At 40.6% G+C, this 21,488-nt stretch overlaps 1 protein-coding gene across 3 annotated transcripts in view; it reads right to left on the bottom strand.

The window, feature by feature from the left end:
- Nucleotides 1-21,488, bottom strand: part of NUP93 (nucleoporin 93) — a 102,698-nt gene that overhangs the window by 56,315 nt on the left and 24,895 nt on the right. For 2 of the 3 annotated variants that reach the window (XR_009537006.1, XM_060130521.1), the window contains one exon: nt 19,915-20,032. Coding sequence is in view for 1 of the 3 variants with exons in the window: in XM_060130521.1 (XP_059986504.1) it covers nt 19,915-20,032 (118 nt within the window). In the remaining 2 variants the exon portion in view is untranslated. Of the gene's footprint in view, nt 1-16,506; nt 16,562-19,914; nt 20,033-21,488 lie in introns of those variants that run through there. The other variant, XM_060130522.1, reaches the window with a different exon arrangement.

Genomic DNA, 21,488 nt, shown 5'->3' with positions numbered 1-21,488 from the left:
GTGTAAAGACAGATGGATCTTACTATCACAATGACCAAAGTGTATTAGGTCTTTGTGTATTTGAAAGATCTCCAAATTTCAGGTGAGGGCTTGAATTTTTAAACAGTATTCCATATAAAATTCCAACAAAGTATGCCTTTAGATAGTTCCTTAGAATTCACTGTAATGAGAATCTTTAATAGAAGTTTCAAGTTTGTTGTTTTTATTTCCATCTCTCTACAGATTCTCCCAGTTAGTCCATTAAAGAACTTCTTAGCAAAGTACAGGTATAGGACCAAGAAAGAAAGAAAAAATATTCCGAAAATAGTAGGAACACTTCCTCCAATTTAAGATATCCAGGTTCCAAAGACTCTCAGACTTCCTCCCTCATGCAGTTAACTGGTTTGAAAGATCTGAGAAGGTAAAAAAAAAAAAGGAGGGGGGAAAACAGTTCCAATTTCCTAAGGCCCATGCTTGAAACACACCAAGGATGAGGAGACATTTTTTAAGGGGTGGCATTAGTACTCCTTTAAAAAAACAAACAAACCTGTTACCATTAACAAATAAGATTATAGAGTAGAAAAAGGAAGCCACTGAAATTCTATGGTTCTTGTAATAATCACTAGGTGGGGACTTCCCTGGCAGTCCAATGGTTAAGAATCCATGCTTCCACTGCAGGGAGCACAGGGTCAATCCCTGGTCAGGAAACTTAAGATCCCGCATACTGCGCGGTGCGGCCAAAGCTAACTAAATAAAATAAAATAAATAAAAAAATCACTAGGTGAAGTTCAAATGCACAACTGTAAAGCTCTAAAGTACATTAACAATATGCAGGGCTCTACCCAGAAATCAAGCTTTTACAGAACGCTGGTTACCTGTGTTCTGCCTTCTGCCAGGCTCACTGGGCTGCTGGGAAGATCAAGTAATATCACTGGTGGTTAAGTGCTTTTAAGAGTTAAAAATGAGAGGCCACATGAGGTCGGGCAGTCACTGTCCCCTACTTGCTAGTCTTCTGAGGCACAGCTGGCTCCCAGTTCCCTTCCCAGCCTCCATCACCAACCTCCTCCTGGCTCCTCTCTCCTTGCTGAGACCTTGGTCCCTTGCCCCATGCTATATGTTTCCTGTCCTGTACAGTCATTTGCACTGCCACAACTCTTACCTCTAGACCAGTGGCTCTGGAAAATTCTGTCTGGAGCTATTTTCTGAGCAGTGTTTCTTATCCTACTTTTAAGTGTTTGAGGGGCATTTCCATGGTGATGTCTTGCCAGAACATCAGAAACTAAAACAAAATCTCAACTCTCAATCTAGTTAACCTTCCTAATTCCTCAGCTTCGACCAACAGCACCAATCCTTCTCTTGCCACAAACCTTGAGTTATTTCTGAACATCCTTCTTAAGCCCATCAGGCACCAAGTGCGGCAGATGTTTTATTCCAAATGTCTCTCACACATCTTTTCCTCTCCGTTTTCTCGGCCACCAACCTGGTCCTGGCCATCATCACTGTGCCTGGATTACTGCAATTGCCTCTGAACAACACCGCAGCAGGTATCCTTCCACTGGCCATGCTAATAACTTCCATAAGTGTTTCCACACCCTCCCTCCTTCCGTGTTGACATTTACCTACTCCAAAACTTTTAACAGCATGTACTGCCTACACTCACTGCTTGGCAGTCACTCCTTTCACATTTGATCCCCCCCTCACTGACAGACTTTATTTCTTAGCACATAACTTCTATTCTCATCTCCCTGACCTTGTTCAGGTTATTACTCTCATATCTTCTTTCACTTCCTGCAAGCTAAGCCCATTTAATCTTTCAAGGCCTATTGGGATCCTGACTATTCCAGGGGATCTTCCCCAATCACCCTTGAAGTCATTCGTCATTACCCCCTTCCTCTCCTCTGAACTCCGTATGGCATGTAGAATCTCATGTCATTCCCATTCAGTTTTGCCAGTCACTTTACACTGTTTTGGACAGTTTGACCCTATTATATAGGAATGTTAGTCTGGGCTCTCCAGGTAGAAAACAATGAGCTTCTAGGGGGGCAGTATCCAGAATTTATGTTTATTCTAATTGTCATCAGTGCCTACCATAGTGCTGTCCTTAATGCGCATGCAACAAAACCACTTCATTGATTTTCATTAGTGTTCACTAGGCCCCACCCAGGGAGATGGAAGCATCTACTTAAAGGGGAGCTAAATATTACTTTCGCTTATTGTTTGTTCTTTCAAATCTCTTCAGCTCCTTGAGATGACTGCAACCTTAGGTACTAAGACAAATGCTGAGGTGGATCTTGGCCAATGTGCAGAGGCACCAAATTCTTCTTTGTGACTAAGCAATATTACCAACAGTATTCAATTCCCAAAGTCGGCTTCCTTCTCAGTTGCATCTAGAGCCAAGGAGGTTCCGGGAAAATGAGATGGTCCTAGCCAAAGTCAGTGGTGTGGCATTCACAGCTGATCGGTCTTGACAAATCAGCTGAGAATGAAAAAGCAACCTGCTAATTTTATCAATGACATTTCGCCTTGAGTATTAAGTGAGGACCACTAGATTTACGTAGTCACTAAAGAGTCAGAGGATGTCTGCACATCTTTTTTAGCAGTAAAACAAATTAAGGTCCACTCTCTGTTGCTCAAATGCAAACTTGTCTGCTCAGGGGTCAAGAAACAACAGGGAAAAAGAAAGCTCTCTGCCTGAGAAGCTGATGAGTTCCTGCTGCCCAGCGCAGGGTTCTGCTTTGTAAGCCTATAAGCCAAAAGGGGTGGGAACACAGTTTAGAAGTGGGCCAGAAACTTTAAGGCAGGTAGGTGAAGGTAATTTCAGAAGTAAGATTTCCACTTTAAACATGTTTTTGGGAAGTAGTTCCTCAGTAAGTGCAGTTACTAATGGGAATGGGCTAAAATGGGAGGAGGAAGCAGCTCTCCTCAAATATTCCTCCAGGGCAATTTACTGCAATCCCAAGTTTCAGAAATTCAGAATGAGAGCTCTCTGTCAGTCTGGGTCTGGGTCTGGGTCTGGGTCTGGGTCTGGGTCTGGGTCTGAGTCTCTCTCTCTCTCTCTCTCTCTCTCTCTCTCTCTCTCTCTCTCTCTCTCTCTCTCTCTCTCTCTCTCTCACACACACACACACACACACACACACACACACACACACACACACACACACACACACACACACACACACACACACACACTCACAGCATCTAATCAAGCCTTAGTATTTAGATAAAGGGAACAAGAGATTTTGGCAAGAACGTGTAGACTATATGAAGAACTTCTACCTCAATAATAATAAATGAAATAATACAGTAAATACAGACTCATTTTCATTGTAGCCATAAAATTTCAGGGGTGACTCATTTCCCTTGTGGCATAGATTAAGAAAATAAGGCACAGAGAAACTCAGATTCTCACAGCTCCAGGTCCTGGGTTCAGGGCCTGAGTTCTCTGCACAGCACTATAGGACACTGTACCAACAAAACCTGGCCGGGTGTGTGCTTGATGGACTCTATTTCATGGAATCTGAAGTTCTTACATGGAGGATGATGGTGGATAGAAAAGAACAGCTTCTGGCTTGCTAGTTTTGTTACCAATGTACTTTACACAACAGATGTATTTCTTACCAGGTTGATTGTAAATAGAACTCTTTTAAACAACTTCTATTTTAAATTCAGTAGGGAAGCTGTTATTTGAAGGAATACTAAAGCTAAATATCGCCCCACGATTTCTTTAATAAATGCAGATATTCAGAGTTTGGATTTGCTTCCTAAAGCAAGGTCTATCATATTATTACTATTATTTTAGAGAAAAGACACTAAAACCCCAATTTTCATGCAATTTTTTTGCTGCATATTATTTACCATTTCTGTTATTAACTAGAAAACACTGATGAGGCCAGAAATTGATTAAAAAAAAAAAACACTCCTCAATAGAAAAGGATTACTAAAATTACTCAATCCTCAATGTAATTTAAACAAGGGAAAACCTGTATATATTTCATTATCTGGTCAGAATTTCAAATTCACTGACATATAAAATATAAGTTCCTGAAATTTTTCTAAGAAAAATTTTATAAGAAAAAAAAGAGTTAAAAATTATATGCAAAATAACAACAAAATGAATTTGCAACAGAAAACATGGTGACTGAGGTCCCATGGGATGTTGGTCCTACATGGGGTGGGAGAGGTGAGAGAAGGCCCTGCCTTTCATCACCCACCACTTTCAGGTCAGGACAGACAACCAAGGCAAGTTGGACAGATGGCCTGGTCTAGGCCCCAGGAGCTTATGCTTCCCTGTAAGAACCTCGGCTCAGGTTTCCATCTCAGTACTGTACCCTCCACATCTCTACAACAGGAACATGACGATCTGCAATTCTAAGACAGTTTTTTGAAAACTAGGCTGATTTTAAAATCTGCTCTTCCCACACCATTCTCTCCACCATCCTTCCAGCAGTGACACAGGTGAAAATCATTTAAAAAACAATGGCCCAGTTTTACTAACATGCTTCTTACATACTAAATCCTCCAGCAAACTACTGAGGTGATTAAAACATTTCCAGTTCTACTATTTTGCCATCTCACATCCTTAAGTCGGTACTGGGACATTTCAAGTAGCTGAATCCCCTTCGGTAGACCTAAAACACTGAAGATCTAATAAAGATGGGGACTATATTATATCCACTTACAGTGCTTAACAAAGCATCATGCACAGGGTTAAGTGCTCAAATATATTTATTGATTAACCTATGAGTTGTTGAAGGTTATTATGCAGATGCTCGAGAAATGTCTACAGAACTGCAGCTTGCTGTCAGCCTTCTCCAACTGTGGTGCTTCTGGGCAAACTCACATTTAGAATTTAACCTGAAGTGTTCCTGTGAAGCTACCTATATATTAGTCACACTTAATCTAATTAAGTTCTATTTAAGCCTTATGGGTGAAAAACCATGTAAAGCCACCTACATATGATTTCTAAAGGCAAGAGGTTATTAAACCTAGTGGAAAGCATGCTGAAGTTGGGAGTCAAAAGAACTGGGTTCTAGGTAACCCTACCCAAGTTATTCACACCATGCCTCAGTTTCCTCATCTGTAAAATGGGAAAATGCTACACCTATATGAAGAACACTATGTATATCTTCAACTGCCTATATAACAGGATTACTCTTCAAAGCAAAGAGAAGCCATTTCAAATGATTTCTAAGACACACAGGCTGCACATTTTAATACATTTTTAAAATATTCAGACTGATTTAGACATTTCCAAGGAAATACTTATTCTGCCTCTCTGCTTTCTCTCATGGCATCTGTTGTTACTAGCAGGTAAGAAAAAGTAAAATCTAATGTCATTAACAGTAAGACCCAAGATCTTTAGCGCTCACTCAATGCAGGAGGGAGTTACAGAGAGAAGCAAATGAAAAGGTAAACAAAATGAGGATGAGAGGAGCTGAGGAGAAAGGCAGAGAAAATCAGGTTAATGAATAAAAACAATAAGTCCATCTTTCATCTCTCCTGGCTCCTAATGATGGCAGACGGTGTATTTAATCTGCTGAGAGACCAGATTTAAGGCCTTCTTTTGGCACAGTCCATCCATGAATTATTAACATTTGCAGAAGCAATAGCACATCCGCTCACAGTGATCAGAAAGGAAAGTGATGATTAACTAAAATGGGATTATTAATCCCTCCACTTCCCTTTCCTCCGTCCCCCTCTATTCTTCATTCCCCACTGGGCTCTGACTGCTTTTTAGGCAGTGTATTTTAAGCTACAGCCTCGGTATCAGAGTCAATACCTCCATGGTAAAAAAAAATAATCAATGACCAATTATAAGTCATAGGTTTTTAATATATGTAAGTTTTTAACATATTTTATTGACCACTGTGTCCTTCATGAGTGGTTACAAATTCTTTATGGACTCAAACACTTAGAAGATAAATACACTGCTTTGCAGGCTGAAAGTTCAGGGTTGGTCCACAGGTGGACTAAGTATAAAAGTTGGCAGAGATGGCTAGAAAAGGGTTTACTTATACTAACTAAACTTCTGTAATAACTTAACCCAGTGGACCTCATGCTGGAGGGCTTGTTCAAACACACATTCTGGGCCCCACCTCCAGAGATTTGGATTCCGTAGCTTTGGGGTGGGGCCTGAGAATTTGCATTTCTAACAAACTCCCAGGTGATATTGATGCTGCTGATCTGTGCACCACACTTTAGAATCACTGATAAAGAGCTTCTTTCCTGTTGTCAAATGCATTCAGGGCATGAGAGGAATGGAGAAGGAAATTAAAACCAACCTGAAGTAGAAAGTTAATACAAAGACAAATGTGAGATTTGTAGCTCCTTTCCCCTCCTAACCCCCAAAGAAAATCCTGGAGGCCTCAAGGGCTCTGCAATGTTTGCTGCTCCAAAACAAACCCTATTCCATAACACTCCCCCCTTCCCCAAAATATGAGCTAGTAGGATGAATAGTTAACAAATGGTGAAGAACATATATGAAGTTGAGAGCTAGATTAATTTATAACTTCATTCCTAAAACATGAAAAACAAAATCAAATGTGCCCTTTTCCTTGGTCATTTTCTTCCCCATCATCTTCTCTACTTAGGATTTGGCTTTAATGTATGATCAATCCTCAAAAAACAAATAAGTTGAAACAGCCTCACCCAAAACAGCTATGTACTATATAACAGAAAAGTCTTATACACCCTCAATATCAAGCTGAGTCAGGCACCAAAAAAGTAGAATATTAGCAGAGGCTTTAGGCAAGGGCCAAAAATAAGGAAATGCACTTCAGAGTACCCATCAAAAGAGCAAAGCATGAGCAGGTTAGCCAGATGGATAAACTAAATTCCACCTCTTAGGGGTTTGCAAAAGCAGAAAACACAAGTAACAAGAGCACGTGAGGAAGAGGCCCACCTCTGGCAGCCAGTAGATCCAGCCTCTCCACCTGGCCCAGCCCCAACCCCACACCTAGACTCACTCTACAGAGCAAGACAGCACTGGTGGCTGCACGCTGCCAGGCTGCAGAAGCCATTCTTGATTGGCTTCTGAAGCCAATTCTTGAAGCCAGCCATGATTTCACAGCTGCCACTTGATTGCAAAAAAGGAGGTACACTCCCATTAGCAATGGCTGCTCTGGATGCCAGCCAGTCTAAAAGGCTGGGAGGGACTGGGGGCGTGGGGGAAGAAAGAGGGATGCAAAAGACAGAAGGAAAGCAAGAATGAAAGGAAAAGGAGAAAAGACAAAAAGAACAGACGAAAAGAATGAAGAAGGGAGGATAGTCCAAAGGAAGAAAGGAATCAGGGAGAGTGAAACAGAAAGCAAAAAACCGGCAAAAACAAAAACAAAAAATCTTCCCCCTAACCTGCTCTGAACCCTGACAGCCTAGTCCACCTAAAGTTTCAAATATGATATTTGTTCTGGTTTGCCACTTTGCATTTGCTTGGCACCAGTGACCTACTCAGCACAAACAAGGCTGATAGGCTCTAGTGTGACAAATCTCAAGAAACCCTGGGCCCCTTCACATAAAGGGCATCTGTAAAATATATCAGCAGCAGCAGCACTTTTGTTCAGTATCACTTTTTGTTCCAAAGTATATCCCTGATGGAAAAAGTGAGGTTTGTCCCCATTCAGACTACAGTATTACCCTTCTAAGTAGCATTTTCATACCTACGACTGATTTAGTTAACCAGCAAATCTTTCACATGGAAAGGAATAAATGGAAATGTCATTTCAAAGAAAACAAGTAAGAAAAGGTCTAAGGGGAAAGACAGAACCAAAACATCAAGAAATTTGACCAGTGGCAAAAGAACTAGCTTAGCATCTTTGTGGTGGTGGTGATGAGGAGGAGGAGGAGGAATTTATCCAAGCAGTCCACCCCTTGATGCCTTCCTCAGCAAGGCATGATAATAAGGATACAGGGCAAGGTATTAAGAAGCATCTGGGTTCAAGTTCCACCTTTGATAATAACTAATCTATCTTGATTTTGGTTTCTTCTGCTTCTAAATAAAGATGATGCTAACACCCATTCACCTCACCTCAAACACTGCAGTAAGGAACAAGACGGTGATGGACAAAGCCCACTGCAAAGTATTATATGAATGGAAAGATTACTATGGTGTGTCCTTCAAAGTTCACATAAAATTACTAACCTGTTACTTCTCCCCTAAAACTTCTAAATTAGGACAAAGTCATAGAGCTTCTCAATAACTATTTTTCCCAACAGTTTTTTTAAAATAATTTTTTAAATTTTTATTTATTTTTTTTTGACTGCGTTGGGTCTTTGTTGCTGCGCACATGCTTTCTCCAGTTGTGGTGAATGGGGACTACTTTTCATTGCGGTGCGAGGGCTTCTCATTGTGGTAGCTTTTCCTGTTGCAGAGCACGGGCTTTAGGCGCATCGGCTTCAGTAGCTGAGGCGCATGGGCTCAGTAGTTGTGGCTCGCGGAGTCTAGAGCACAGGCTCAGTAGTTGTAGCACACGGGCTTAGCTGCTCTGCGGCATGTGGGATCTTCCCGGACCAGGGATCAAACCCGTGTTCCCTGCATTGGCAGGCGGATTCTTAATCAGTGTGCCACCAGGGAAGTCCTTTCCCAACGGTTTGAGGGGGAGAGTGAAATGACATAATGGTTGCTCATGAAATCTGCACATCTCAGATCCCTTTTCACACATTAGGAAGTTTTTTCCATTACAAAATAAAGGAAAAGACTGTATTATTACTTTATAGGAATTGACCAATTCTGAACTATGAGGGCCATTCTTACAGTCTACCTCTAACACATGCTTCATGGACTAATTCCTCACTGCCCTGTTAAAATAAATCAATTTCCCTTGTCATTTCAAAGATATTCTACAGCTTCAAGTACCTGGTCCAAACAATTCAACACTCCCCAAATGGTGGCAGTCAAGAAAGTACACTATGGAGCCATTTTCCAAGTTCTGTGAACTGAGGACATCTTGCTTTTGTAATTAGAGGGAAAAGTGAATTTTCCCTCATTCACACCCTTAAAATCCCAAATTTAATGTTTTCTTGTCATCTAACTCCCTCAGCCCTCACTTACCCTCAATTCCAGTCAAGAGGTGTCCAGGTTGTGAAAAGGAGGGTAAAAGTCTTTCATAGGCAGTGACTGCTTCCCTTCCAATCACTCTGAGCCCAGCTCCCTCCATAAGCAGGCCACTGTACCTGCCCCTCAACTAGATTCTAATTTCAGCTTCACACTGGGAGAGTGGCACCAGGCACACGCTGAGGACCACTTACGTGGGAGTGCTTGCTTAGCTGGGACCTACTCTTTGCACACCATCACCCCTGCCCAGTTAGTTCCCTGCTGGTCTTCTCTTCAAGATTCTGTTATGTTAGTTTGCATTTATTTCTAAGAGCCAGTTAGACCAAAGAGTACCAATTTGCATGACTTCAGGTATTAATGTTCTGCTGAATGTCAACTCCTCACTTTTGTGCTGTCTCCTAGAAGTGAGTAATTTTGCTGTGCAGAAATTCTTTCCTGTATTCTGGAGCACACACCAAGTTGAGGGCTCTGCCTGTGTCTTTAAAAGCCAAACATAATAATACCCATAGGCAGCCAAATCATATTATAAGATGCAAGATTTCAACATTCCGGCACACTGCCAGAGCTTAATGGCCAGTCAGACACTAATAAGTAAGGAAATGGGTCTGCATTAAACCTACAAATAAGTCAACAATCAATAGTTCAGGATTACAGTAAAAATTTGATGTGCCCTTTAAATTGCTTCTAGCATCATCCTTCTAACTCCAGCTCAGCTTCAGAAGCAAAACAAAACAAAGATGATCAAGCAAGAAGCTGAACCCAACCTATTTTTACAAGCACAAAGCCTTGGCATTTCAAAACTAAAAGCTGCTCCAGGATTTCACAGAAATCCTTTACAGTGTACCTGTAGGGCAGCAAAACTGAGAAATAATAGGCTGGGCTTTAGACAGTAAATTAAACTGACAGCTCAGCAAGCAGAAAACTATGGCAAAAAAACCAGCACCTGGAGATAAACGGAGGAAGCACATTTGGCCTTCCTGCAAAACTCATCTTCCCCCCAAACCAGCAGTGTTTGTATTAAGGTTTAGAAAGCACATTCCAGCTTCTCCCTCAATCAACATTATTTTACTACTAAGCTTATATAAATAAGAGCGATGCCTACCACATCCATTCTCTGTGGGCTTTATACTCTTTATTTTGCTCTAAATGAGTGATCAATTATACTTCTATTTCCTATTTCTACCATCTTTCTCCTTCAAATATAACCTGAAAATTAGTCTACAATGAAATTTAAAACCTAGGGGAATAAGGGCACAGTACTGAACTCAAACCCACAGAAGGGACTTCAAGTCTGGCATAATAGCCTTTTAGGCCTTAGGCTCCTCCTTGGTGAAATGGAGTTAACAGTAGTAACTGCCTCAGACGGTTACTGGAAGGACTGAATGAGGAAACCCACAAAGTGCTCAGTACAGTGTCTGGACACAATAAATGTTCAGTAAACCTTAGCTTTGCCTTCCCTATTTTAGCTGGGGTAAAACAGAAAACCGGAATTCAAAATTGTCTTTGGTGCCATGTTTCACTGTACCAACAAGTAAACTAAACAAAAGAAAGGAAGGGAGACAGGAAAGGAAGGGGAGAGAGATGAGGAGGGAAAGTGGAGGGGAGGAGGGGAGGGAAGAAGGGGGGGGAAAGGAGAAAGGAAGAAAACATAGCTACTGAAACTAGTACTACCCAAAGTACAGCTGAAGAAGCACCCGTCCACAAGTAGTTTGTTCCCAGTCTGCAGCAGGTAAGTACAAAATCTGAGAATCAGGATTTAGAAACTTTTATAGCAATCTGACAGAGTAATTTTATGTCCACTGAATTTAATTTAAAAAACTAAGGCTTACAGGAATTCCCTGGCCCTGGCAGTCGTTAGGATCCATGCTTTCACCGCTGGGGCCCAGGATCAATCCCTGGTTGGGGAACTAAGATCCCACAAGCCTCATGGCATGGCCAAAAACAAACAAACAAACAAAAAACAAAACCTAAGGCTTATATTCTGCATGTCTTTTATTTCATTTTTTTCTAGTAATTCTTTTTTGCTGTATTTTATAAAAGTATCTCTCAGTCTGAGATAAATTGGGAAAAAAGAAATTTGAGAAGCACGGATTATGTAAGCACCTTCTGAATACAACACCCATCACCATATTCCTTCAACAGGAAGACATGTGGGGCAGTGTGGGGCCTCATCACAGAGCCAAGTGCTACTGTGAATGCCTTAAACCTTCAAGGATTCACCAGGCCCTGCTCATTTAGAGACTGCTTCTGCTGAGACAGGCTCATATGCACTGTGGATAACAGAGAACCGAGTAAGAAATGAGAAAGCACTCCCAGATAATATCATACAAGTATACTTTGGTACCTTGAGCAAATCAAGCATATTATAACCTTCCATGGCTGTGTCTACCTGTCCCTAAGATAGTAACAGCTTTTTTTAATTAGACAATATTTTTTTAATAGATAAAGGAGGAATGGAGAAAACTCTGCCCCACATCCTTGTGCTCGTGTCATTTAAAGAAATAAATCAAATCAGGTAGTAATAAAAATCAGCCAGTGAATCCACACTCCCACTTATGTTCTGCTGACCTAATCCTCCCGTTTGTGTTATGAACTAAACGAATAGCCTGGCTCTAGTTGTAAATGTGTTTTATAAGACAAAGGTTCTTTCTGTACAGTTTCTTGGAAGCTGTGTCACGCCCAGCCCTGCTCAGCAGATTCTGCTGCAGTGCTTCAAGTGCTGTGGTTTTCTGAAAAGCACAGGCGGGATTTTGCTGATGGCACCTCGGCCTCACAGCCACTCCATGGTGAGAAGCGGGGACTAGCCCTTCTGCCCTCCAGGATAACTGAAGCAGCGCGTGCACCGCTGCTCATCATTAGTGTTGGAGACCAGGAGCTGCCTTCATCCTGAGCATGGGACTCATTCAACCTCTCCATATCTGATGTGCAAGATGGAAGCCAACCATTTGCGAGACAGGAAAATGCTCAAAAAGGAAGCAATACACACTGGTTCTGGGAGCCCTGCAGCAAAAGAAATTATAGTACTGGTCTTGTCAGTAGAGGATGTTGTTCATCCTACCTCCCAGCTTCTTTTCCTGGTCCCTGCCAAACAACAAACAGAAAAAAGCAAAACCAAGAGTATCTCCTGTCTGAGCCCCTCTCTCAGTTCCTTCACAGAATGTGGATTTTTAGTGGAGACAAGGAGAACCTGGGCCCCAAAGTTTTATGACTACGGAGCCACACTCTGTAACCACCACCAATGGAAGGAGCCGCATCAGGCTGCTGGCCTGGAAAGCCTTGGACTGAACACTCCGAAACAGAAATAAGAGATCACAGGGCGCTATGGCAAGCAGATCAAAGTGGCGCACAGGGTCAAGGGCTGCCATCTGAGAATGACAGACTGGTCTACAGTAGTGCATTCAATATTTGACAAGGTTTTAACCCCCATTTAAATCAAACAGTTTAGCCCATTTCTGATTCCTGAAACCAAACAATTTAAAGATACCAGAGTGAAGATAACAATATATGTTCCCCATCTCCGGAGTACTGGGGCATCAATAGATATCGGCAGGTTAAGAGAAGCTGGTAAAGAGGGAGGGGATGACTCAACTCCAGTTCAAAGGCACCAGGGCCTGGCCAATACTTGAAGTGCTCTATTAAATTGTTAGATAAATATTTTAGCCGTGGGCTTCTTCCAAAATACTCTTACAGAACCATTCCCACTTCTTTCTTAAGTTGGTAATTGATATTCCCCTGCTCACTACAGGATATAAGAAACCTCTGAGAAGACAAAAAAGCCTGTCATTTCCTGCCTGCACAGAATGCATTCAGCATCCATTTCCTTGCTTGTTCTGAAAGCCCTGCATTCAGGAGTAAGTGTGAATGGTTAAGTAAAAAAGCTGAAATCTTATATCCTTGGCTCACATAAAAGCAGTTTTTCACATTTTCCACAGACGATGCCTTTAACAACCATTTTTATTCCAAAGTTACCATTTCTAATTCCATTCAGAGGACACTTTAATGCAACTGCATACTTTGCCACCATACCATAATGTCTACCTTTCCTCTTATCACAAACAGGCAGAAAAATTAAATCATTTCAGTACTTACCACAGCAATCAGCATTAGACTACCTAATTATAAACACAAAATAGGATGGCACATTAACCTGCCTCTGTGAAGACACTATTTTTTCCTTTTTACATGTTTACTGGTTTTTACCAGTTCTGAGATTTACTCTGGGTCAGGGTTTAATGACAAGGAACAGCAAATATACTCATTAAGTGGGGGTGATGTGGGCACCGCAGTGTTTACACAGGAGACGAAGCCTAGCACAGCTACTGCCCTGAACAAGAACACAGGACACAGTGTGATGTGTGTCTTTTCCACATGCACCTCAGCCACTAAAACTGAATTCTGGCCTAAAACGTACCTGGTATTTGTTCTAGAAAAGGGTTTCTCTCTAACTAACGGGCTTTGGATCCAGTGGGAATTGGATTCATTTGCTAGTGAACCCAAGAGCATTACCTATAGGTTGTTTCAAGTCCAGGATAGGCAGCTGTTATAAGCTGGGAAAGGGCAAGATTCAAATATCCATTAAAGTCCTCTAAAAATTCATAAGAAAGGTTACCATGAACTTCCCACTGACTCTCTTAGGAGCAAGAGGAATATAACAAAGGAGGTCAATAAATCAAATGCTTAACTAAAAATCTTCACACTGTTAGATTCCATGCAAGTCTCTTACATTTTTATATTATGTGAAAACATTTGAAGAGCAAAGTTTTATTCCTTCAGAGTCCATCAATTCAAAATTTCTAATCATCCAATTTGGGCTAGATCACTATTATTTGCAGAAAAGACTGCTCAAGCATATTAAGAGCAGAAACAATAAGGAAGATAAGTATGTTTTGCCTACTTAAACCATTTCTCAGAATTGCTATACAAATTATCAGTATGCAAATAGATGCAACTCTTATGAAAGAACCTCATCTCTTCCTTAATTTACTAAAGCAGCTTTGGTAAGACCTCTCCTTGGTACACACACTTAGCAGTTTCAGTTTCTAGGAATAGATGAAAATGACAACTACATTTCTTTAAAAATAATTCCAGAATTAAGATATTGTTCACCCATTCAGAATGCACCCTCCCTCAACTAATTTGAGCTAGGGAAAGCTTACTGCACCTTTCCCTCAATATTAATACTTTGCCAGTACTAATCCTGAAGAGCTGCTATTAGCATACTAATCATTCTAAGAAAGTCTGAACTTCTTTTCAACAAACTGCCACAGGATTTCTGGAACCAATTCCCTACCAACAACTTGCCAGTACTACACACACACAGTTAGCACTCAAGACAACTACTTTTCCTCTTAGCTGTAATACACAGCTGCATTTAATCAGCAGTACCTTAATTCTGAAGGTATAAAATTAAAAGATAAACCATGAAAATAACAATTTAGGTGATATGGGATTATACCACCGGTGATTCATTTTTATGCTTACCAAAGCCATTTAGTTTCTTCTGATTATTTAAAAGATAAGCTAAGAGTGGTTTGAGTATACTCTACATTTCCAAGGACAGAAAAAGGAAGGAAATAATGAAAATTTTATTATAGATATAGTGTGGTAAGTAGAACGAGTTTTTAACAAGTCAATTGTTATTGCACCATTTTCTTATATTTTATCCTCTTTTTAAGACTTCTTTTTCTCTTTATTCATACAGGACAGATTTCCATCTGGAAATTGAGCATATTATGAAGATGTTTAGTTCCATATAGAGTTTTTTTGTGTGTAGAAGGGGCTACATTTTCATTTATCATGACTTAAATTGGTTGCTAAGTCAATTCCAACAACATAATCTAAAGTTGTTTACTTTGTGGGGGAACATTCAGAAAGTTTTGTTTTTTCCTAAGCAGTAAAGCCAACATGCTATATTTGGAGGCCATGGCAAGAGAGATCTGAGACTATGAAAGAGGTGGCATCTAGGAAAGCCTTTAAGAGGGTCAGACTGAAATTATGGCTCAGACATTTTCAGAGGTGCTACTCCACGCTAAAGGAAGGGGGTGAGCAAAGGCCTAAAGTATAAAAGGAAAATCAAAGAGTTTGGTAACCTGGTTAGCTGAAGTAGAAATCTCTTTCTCACACGCCCCTCCCCCCACAATTTAATCCTACCTATACTTACCCTGTAAACTAGAGTACTTAAAAATACTTTAAAAAAAAATCAGACTGTTTCTAGTTGGAAAATGTCTCTTGAGAAATCTCTTAAACATATTATAGAACATTAACCTGTTTGGAGAAAATGACTATGACTAAACTCTGGAATCCGACAAGGGTAGTCAACCTCACTTTCCAAGGCCTGAAAGAGAGTGCTGAGGATGAGATCAGATACTTGGTTGAGGTTTGCAGTCCCTGGAACAACTAGAAATAGATGTCTTATCCTGAAACTCCTCCATGAAACAGAGTTAGATTTGAAGATGTTTCATTTATTAGTTAATTGACAGTTTTAAATTTTCTGGCACTGTAAGTATAGTGGGTTCAAGTGGGTACTGCCAAAAATATATGTCTAAGTCCTAACTCCTGGTACCAGTGAATGTGATCTTATTTGGAAATGGGGTCTCTGCAAATGTAATTAAGGTAAGCATCTCAAGATGAGACCACCTTGGAGTTAGAGTGGGCCCTAAATCCAATGGCTGGTGTCCTTATAAGAGAAGGGAGAAGTGGATTTGACACACCTGACAACAATACCTATGAAGATGGAGGCAGACTGGACTTATGCTGCCACAGATCAAGGAATGTCAGGAGCCACCAGAAGCTAAAAGAGGACAAAGTCTCCTCTCGTGCCTTCGGAGGGCACTGCCAACACCCTGATTTCAAAGTTCTGAGCTCCAGACTGTGAGAGAATGCATTTCTAATGCTTTAGGCCACTAAGTTTGTGGCAATTTGCTGTGGCAGCCATAGGAATCTAATACAGTAAGTTCAGCAATAATATTATTATATTTTGGTTTAATGCCATTTGGAAATATTACAGCCTAATGCCGAGAAACTGCAGCTCCCATTTTTTATGGCCAACCCAGGCTATTTCTGCAGAGCCTTCTTGAAAAATACATGTAATCTAGTGAAAAAGCCCAGGATATAACTAAGCTGTGTAACTGTGCACTTTATTACTATATAATACACATCATCCATGGTACATTAGGTCTGTTCAGACCACAGTAAAAATGTGCAGTCTGCCCTCTATATTTTTTTCCAAAGACAGAAGTGAGCAAGTGGATCTCTGTGAGAGGAACTATACTTGCAAGCACCACAAAGTCACTCAGAATAGAGCAGTACAGTTGTTTTAGTACCATGTCCTCTTAACAGTTATGGCTCTTCAGTTCCATTACAAAAATGTGCAGGCCTTCTTTATGACCATTTCCAAAAATTAAATCAATAAACATTAAAAAAAATTCCACTAGCATCAGCCATACATATATTTAAGTGGGTTTATTTAAATATGTTACCTTTGCTGGCCACAGCAGTCTTTCAAAAATGCATTATCAATGCATGCCAACATCACTGTTTATGACAAACAACAAAAAACCTGTATTAATTTCAAGCTCCATTAGAAAAAGAAGCAAATACAGTCAATGTTTACCAAACAGAAAAGGACAACCTATTCATGGGAAAATGCCTTTCCAAGCTTATAGGTAATGCAAACAATGGATGGTACAAAGTCTTAGACAGCACCTGTCAAAGGATCCTTCAGCATTTCCTTTTATGAATTTATAAGCTGACATAAATTCACTCTGACCGATACTCAGTGGGATTAGGGTACGTTCTCATCTCAAAAACTGCACTGATTGGAAAACAAAAGCTCATACACAAAAATCTATCAGATTTATGGTATGTGAATTATATTTCAGTAAAGCTGGTAAAAATAAATGAGAAAAAGCCGTCCATCAAAAAGTATATCTGGGGCTTCCCTGGTGGTGCAGTGGTTCAGAGTCCACCTGCCGATGCAGGGGACGCGGATTTGTGCCCCAGTCCGGGAAGATACCACATGCCGCAGAGCGGCTGGGCCCGTTGAGTCAGGCTGCTGAGCCTGCGCATCCGGAGCTTGTGCTCCGCAGTGGGAGAGGCCACAACAGTGAGAGGCCCGCATACTGGAAGAAAAAAAAAAAAAGTATATCTGGCCTTTTTAAAAGCAAAAAATTGAAAATATCCCAATTAACTCTTCCTGGACAACTAACACATTAAGAGAAGAATTAAAAGGAGGACCACTCCATGCTAAGGGCGAAAGCTGGCTTGGCTCCTATATTTGACTACTACACAGGAAGTCAGGGAAGGACATGATACGACTATGTGTACAGGAAGTTTAGGCATAGATCAGCTGAGCCACACAACACAATCACTAGAGCTATCTCAGATTAGGCCAAAGACTCAGCCCTTTAGAAGTTAAATTTTCTCCTTTAAGACTTTGCTGGCAAGAAGATGAATAGAGGATTTTATTTTGAAACTAGTTAGTCTTAAATCTTTACTTCAGGTCTAGATGATCCATTCCCAATTAATCAAAACTTACCTTGGAGTGACCATTTCACATTTTTTAAGCTATTCCAGAAAAGCTCAACTGAGAGGTAAAATTTTGAAATGGAGGCATCCTTCCTCTAAAAGTTCAAAGACTTCCCAGTGGTGCAGGACCAAAACTCTTAGCCGTGCTCATTCCAAATTAAGAAACTCTCTTTGATGTGACCAAGCATGCATTGCTAGGAAGCCACCTAATGGGGCTATTGAAGGACAGTGTTCATGCATAAAGTAGAAGGTTAGAATAAATGATCATTATGACTCAATACATTTATAAACCTGTCATTAATATCTCAAAGCAAAAAATGTTGTACCACATCAGCTGGAATTCATGAAGTGCATCACTAAATGTTGCTGGGTATTCCAAATATGTATTACCAATATGCCAAAGAAAATCTAAAAAGCAGTTTTTAAAATAAACAACTTATTTGGCATTTTAAACATTAAAAACAACACAAACAAACAAATAACCTTTCAGCAAATGTCATTTCTTTCCACACTATTAGGAATACTTCTGCACGTATATGGTGATTATTCAAATTATCTGAGCTGTATCTCATTCACTCACCTGTTATGGGAGTAAGTATTTGTTTCTAGGGCATCAAGCAGTTGAAATAGAAGGTGGGGAGAGCAACAGCTAAAACTTCAAAAAAAAGAGGCAAGTATACATGCCATTTTAAGATTACATGGAAAGGGCTTCCCTGGTGGCACAGTGGTTGAGAATCATCCGCTTGCCAATGCAGGGGACACAGGTTCCAGCCCTGGTCTGGGAAGATCCCACATGCCGTGGAGCAACTAAGCCTGTGCACCACAACTACTGAGCCTGCGCTCTAAAGCCCATGAGCCACAACTACTGAGCCTGCGTGCTGCAACTACTGAAGCCAGCGTGCCTAGAGTCCGTGCTCCGCAACAAGAGAACCCACCACAATGAGAAGCCCGCACACCGCAACGACGAGTAGCTCCTGCTCGCAACAACTAGAGAAAACCCACGCACAGTAACGAAGACCCAATGCAGCTAAAAATAAATTAATTAATTTTTTAAAAAGAAGACTGCACGGAAATAAGAAGGCATCTATAAGGTGACAGGCAAATATAATTTAGTATATAAAACTGGAAAAAACTGGATTTTCATACTCTGGGAACATATCAATAACAGGGAAAATAATGAATATCTATAGTTACTGAACTCTCAACTCAAAGTTGAGGGTTTTAGGTTTCTCAAGTGGAATAAATGCAGTAGAATTATGGCCATTACTGTAGATGGATTAAAACTGTTCTCGGAAGGGTGGGGTAAAGAGTATTAATTCAAATTGAGCCCAAATAATAAATAACAGATTCATCTGTACTAGGATTTGCCTTTGTAGGACCTGCATCCTTTCATCTCAAAGGTAAATCGATGATAAAAATGGTATCCCACTATCCCTTCACTCTAACACAAGTCAGTGTTCCAATTCCTCAGAACTAAATGGATCACGGGACTTCCCTGGTGGTCCAGCGGTTAAGACTCTGTGCTCCTAATGCAGGGGGCCTGGGTTTAATCCCCGGTTGGGGTACTAGATCCCACATGCATGCCGCAACTAAGAGTCCACGTGCCACAACTAAAGAATCTGCATGCCATAATTAAGGCCTGGTGCAGCCTGAAGGAATGAATGAATGAATAAATGAATAAACAAATACAAAAAAACCCAAACAACTAAATGGATCACAAGATTTTTCCTTAACAATTTTGAACACACACACACACACACACACACACACACACACACACAAACCCAGTTTCTGATTAGATTAAAATAGCAATCAATTGTGCCAGTGGCATGCTAGGTTAAATGAGACAGGAGTGCTCTATTAGACCACTTCCTGGTGCCACTAATGGAGCCAAATACTTCCTAGAAATCGATGAGTAGGTTTCAGTAAATAGTAAAGCTATTTAGTTTCCCCAGCTCTTTGCCAAGCCACACAAGCAAGATGTAGAAAAGAAATGTGGAAGACGAATAGTAAAATTATTTGAGATCTAGCAAAGAAAGCAAGAGAAACTTACAACTAATGTCTCCATGCCTTGGATTAAGCCCAAAGAAGGAAGAGAAATCTGTGCTCATAATTACAATAATTTAAAAAGTGCAGGTTGGAAATGCTTTCCTAAATTCAGCCTTACAGAGCACTCTGAAAATAATCCAATGTTCCTTCAAAGCTGAGCCTCCCATTCTCTTAATATCTGAGGAAGAAGAGAATTAACAAAGAAATGTGGTATTCCTAAACCAGCTGGTGAACAAAAGGCCAGGGCCTTCAGCCTGGGTTGCATGCTCAGGGTTGCACCTGCACCAGTCCTGGTACCTGGCAGCCCTTACCTGAATGTCTGTGTCCTTCACAGGCTCAAGAGGCTCAAAGGTGGTGGCTGCACTCAGACTCTCCAATCGCTGGGAGATGTGGGATATGTCAAGTCCCCGAGACCCGAGGAGAACTGACCTATATGAGGATATAGGGCAGGGAGAAAAAAGTAGAATTAGAACATCTAATATGCTTCCTAAAATACTAGAGAGTATTTTTAGTATGAAACTAAAACTTCTTATATACTGCCCAAACACTTTTGTATGGTTGTTTCATACTTTTCCAAAAAGATCTACCACCTGGGATAACAGACACAATGTTGCATCTGGTAGTAAGAGAGAGTTCTGATCATGCCTAAATTAGAGTGAGGGACCTGTCTAGATAAATTGATAGCATATCAATAAAATTACAGGCTAGACTGCTCCAAACACTTTATAGTGAAGAAAATCGTGAGGTAGATATTATTCTCAATCCCCGTTTTACAGATGGGGGAACCAATGTGCAAAGAGGTTAACCAACTTATCAAAAGTCACAGAGCCAGGAAACAGCAGAGCCAGGTCACCAAGCTCCACAGCACAAACTCTTAACCACCATCCTATATTTACAGCCTCTATAAAGACAGATGTAGTAAACCACAAAATTTTAGAAGCTTCAGGAGAACCTAGTCTAAACTTCATTCATTAATTAAGGAAACTGAAAGTCCAGGGCAATCAATAACTTGCAAAGGGCAGGGAAACCAGAATCCAAGGCCAGTTCCCCAAAGCTTCTCTTCAAAAGCCAAACACCACGTGCAGTACATCTTCAAATTTCCTCTCTGCTGCCCAGACCAACAGTAGAGGAAGCTGTCACCTGACTAATAAATGCTTTTGAAGAGAGATGGGAACACTACAGCTGGCTTTATGTCTACTCATCTGGAGCAATGTAACAATGGGAGAGCAAAAAAAAAATTATAGATTCTCACTAATATCTAGAACACTCTCTGGAAGAAAGAAACTTAAGGAAATTAATTGTTTAGACTGTTGCTTTTGGATTATGATTTAGTACCTCCAAATCCCATCAACAAAGTCTGTGCTCATTCTTAGTAACTTAGAAGAAGCTAGACCACCTGGTGGCACAAATAACCCTAACACCTATGGGCGTTACACTGAAGATGACCAATTCTGAACTAACATACTTACTGGAAAAAAGAAAAGACTTCTCATGCTTATTTCCATTCTACTTAGTACCACAGGAATAGATAATGTGCACCCAGAGGGCTCCGCACTGTAGATTTTTGTCTCTTCTGTGCAGACTGGTCAGCTATGATGCCATCCCTGAGGCTTCCCCTCCAGGCTATCATTTCAAATAGATAATCTTGCCTCTCTCTTCTAACAATCCTTGATGGCTAACTTTCTAGTACAGTGGTTCCCAGTCCTGGTTGCACATTAGAATCGTCTAGACAACTTTCCTCCCAATGATTCTGATTAGTATTGGGTAAGCCTGGAGCACGGGTATCAGTATTAGGCTCTCCTTCCCTTTTTTATAACAGCTTTACTGAGATATTATTAACATATCATACAATTCACCCATTTAAAGTGTAGAATTCCATGGGTTT

The sequence above is a fragment of the Lagenorhynchus albirostris genome, chromosome 19, assembly GCF_949774975.1.
Source record: "Lagenorhynchus albirostris chromosome 19, mLagAlb1.1, whole genome shotgun sequence".
Lineage (NCBI taxonomy): Eukaryota > Metazoa > Chordata > Mammalia > Artiodactyla > Delphinidae > Lagenorhynchus > Lagenorhynchus albirostris.
Note: the sequence above shows the minus strand (reverse complement) of the source record. Positions and strands in the feature narration are given on the sequence as shown.